The 2,877-nt window shown below is 28.4% G+C and overlaps 1 protein-coding gene across 1 annotated transcript; it reads right to left on the reverse strand.

Moving 5' to 3' along the window:
• Positions 1-843: 843 nt before the first annotated feature.
• Positions 844-2,532, reverse strand: LOC112591319 (piggyBac transposable element-derived protein 3-like; the record flags this gene model as incomplete). Its single annotated transcript, XM_025335092.1, has 3 exons — positions 2,358-2,532; positions 1,646-1,932; positions 844-1,555 (listed from the first exon to the last, which is right to left on the reverse strand). Coding segments are annotated over exons 1-3 (1,174 nt in total), but the record flags the coding sequence as incomplete, so codon positions are not given.
• Positions 2,533-2,877: the final 345 nt, after the last annotated feature.

Here is a 2,877-nt window from a genome sequence, read left to right on the forward strand (position 1 = left end):
CCCCCCCCCCCCTTGTGGTTGCTCTGAATGTACCTACCGAACAATTTTTACCAGTTAATTTTACATAAATCTCTATAATACACTTTAATATGAAATAATATAATTATAGGTGGATGGAAAACACATAAGGCTCGAGTTCCCAAAAAACAGTGGCTCGTTATACTATAATTACAAAAAAATATTTTCTTTAACCCTTTCAGACCCAAGTTAACTTCTATCACAATAAATTTTTTTTTTGCATATTCCTTTTACTATGGACTCTAATAAAAATAAAACGTTAAAAAAAAAATGTTTTTTAATTTTTGACGGACTTAGGAGTATGTCCTCTATAAGTGACATTGGTTCACTATGGTAACAAAAAATATTAAAATATAAACAATTATTAATAAGTATAATTTGCAATATAATATAATAAAAGAAATATATTTATACTTATAAAAACAAATTTTTGTGTGTATTACCTGTGATAAAAAAAAAAAAATAATAATAATATTTTATATATTACCCATAAAAAAGTATGTCCTCTATAAGTGACATTGGTTCACTATGGTAACAAAAAATATTAAAATATAAACAATTATTAATAAGTATAATTTGCAATATAATATAATAAAAGAAATATATTTATACTTATAAAAACAAATTTTTGTGTGTATTACCTGTGATAAAAAAAAAAAAATAAATAATAATAATATTTTATATATTACCCATATTATATAAAAAAAAAATAAAAATAACTTTCGTTAACATTTTACTGATGGAAATCATAAAAACAATTACTTGTACCATCAAGACATAAGTGGATATTACATTTTATGCAAAATATGTGCGTTATTCTTTTACATGCAGGATTTTTGCATCTCGAAGTGTGGCCTTTTGCATCAAACTCAGGAAAATTATCAAATTTATCTTTTCGCACATCATCTGTTGGCTGACTGGAATCGACTTTTCGTACTTTGGGTATCGTTGAAACTTCATTATTATCTCCTGTATCTGCACGAGGTCTTCCCCTACGTTTTATTGGTACATTTTGGCATACTTTTATGAGATTTTCCGCAAGTGCCATTCTGAAATGTAGCAGATCTTTTCTTTTATTTTTATTTATGTTATAATGGTCAGCGTCTTTTTTATATTGTATCCAACAGTTAACAACTATTAGATCGAAAGCATTTACAATCATTCGTAGTGTCAATTTTTTTGAACGTATAAATGTTCGATAATAACTGATGAGTTGGTCTACCTTATCGACACCACCCATTAATGTATTGTATGCTGTTATTATTTTCGGCCTTTCAATATTGAAGTACATTTTTAATTTTTTATCCCAACGTCTTACAGTGTCCAACTGTCTGGATCCTATATAATTGAAAACTAAGGTAACAGACCTTGTATCATACCATTTCACCATACATAAATTGCAATTTTCCATATTAGTTGAAATTTCTAAGGCTGTACCTCTCCCCATTTTGGCTAATTGTTTATCGGTTAATAAGGGTGGATTTGCGAATCTATTAGTACGAATAGTACCAACAGAGTATGTTTGGTTGGCTTGCAACTGTTCAAATAAATTAAACGTTGAAAAAAAATTATCAAAAAAAAGGAATTGCCTATTTTTTTCAAGGTGTTTTGTTAAATGTAATACTACACTAGCGCCTAGACCAAATTTTTTTTGTGTCCTTGTATCTAGTTCAGTAGTATAAAGCAGTATATTGTAAACCATACCACTTTCACCACATAGCAAAAATGCTTTTATACCCCACGGACAGGATTTACCTTTTACATATTGCTTCATTTGCAAATGTCCTTTATAGGGAACCATTTGTTCATCGATACTTAACCTTCTTTCAACCGGCAAACTATTACATTTTTTATTAATTGCGTCGTATAAAAGACGAACTTTTATAAATTTATCTATATTATTTTTTGGAATTTCTGTATTATCGATTAAATGAAAATTTCTACGTAATGTGAAAAATCGATCTCTGGACATATTTTCAATAATAATATTCACAGCAGTAGCATTCTCCCAATATAAACGAACACGCGGATACTTTAAACAGCCCATTATCAAATGAACCCCAATGAACTTTTTTATTTCATTACAGTTGGTGGGTTTATATCTAGTTTGCGAATTTTGTATGGCATGTAAATTTGTATAATACACAATTTTTTCAAATATATCATTATTCAAATATTTATAAAAATAATCAGTTATAGAAGGAATTTCTGGTGGATAATTTCTTTCTTCTAAATCTTTCAATTTTAATTCAGGTGGACAAAAAGGAACTCTATCCCATTTTATATTTTTTTTTCAGTTACATTAAAATTAATACTAGTCTGGTTAGCAATTATCTCACTTTTTGTTTCATTCAGCTCGTCTTGGTCATCCCATTCTTCAAAATCATTTAATAATTGTTGCAGTTCATCATTATCGAACTGATCTTCCGTTTCTTCGTCCGAAAAATCTAATTCTGATACATGACCATCACACAATAAATCAAAAATTTCATGTTCACGTAACCCTCTAGCCATTTTGAATAAAATAAATAATAAAATACTTATAATACTAAATACGGGGAGTAATAACAATAATATTGTTAAACGGGCGTACGGTAGTACGACAAGATAACGAAGTGTCAAGTGACTGACGATTATGAAATACGAACGTTGTGACCCAATGTCCATTTTAAGAGACGTTAAAAGCATACGATAAACCGGGTTTTAATAAACAGAATAAAGTGGGAATTGAACCAAAACAATTCAACGGTTGTTATAAATAGAAAAAAAAATAAAACAAGTCATTATCATTATCGGTTATTAATCTAGTAATATGTATATACCGATAACATAGAATCGATTACGACAAAATTATATCAG

This window comes from Melanaphis sacchari, unplaced genomic scaffold (genome assembly GCF_002803265.2).
Source record: "Melanaphis sacchari strain LSU unplaced genomic scaffold, SCAv2.0 Contig1310_pilon_pilon, whole genome shotgun sequence".
NCBI lineage: Eukaryota > Metazoa > Arthropoda > Insecta > Hemiptera > Aphididae > Melanaphis > Melanaphis sacchari.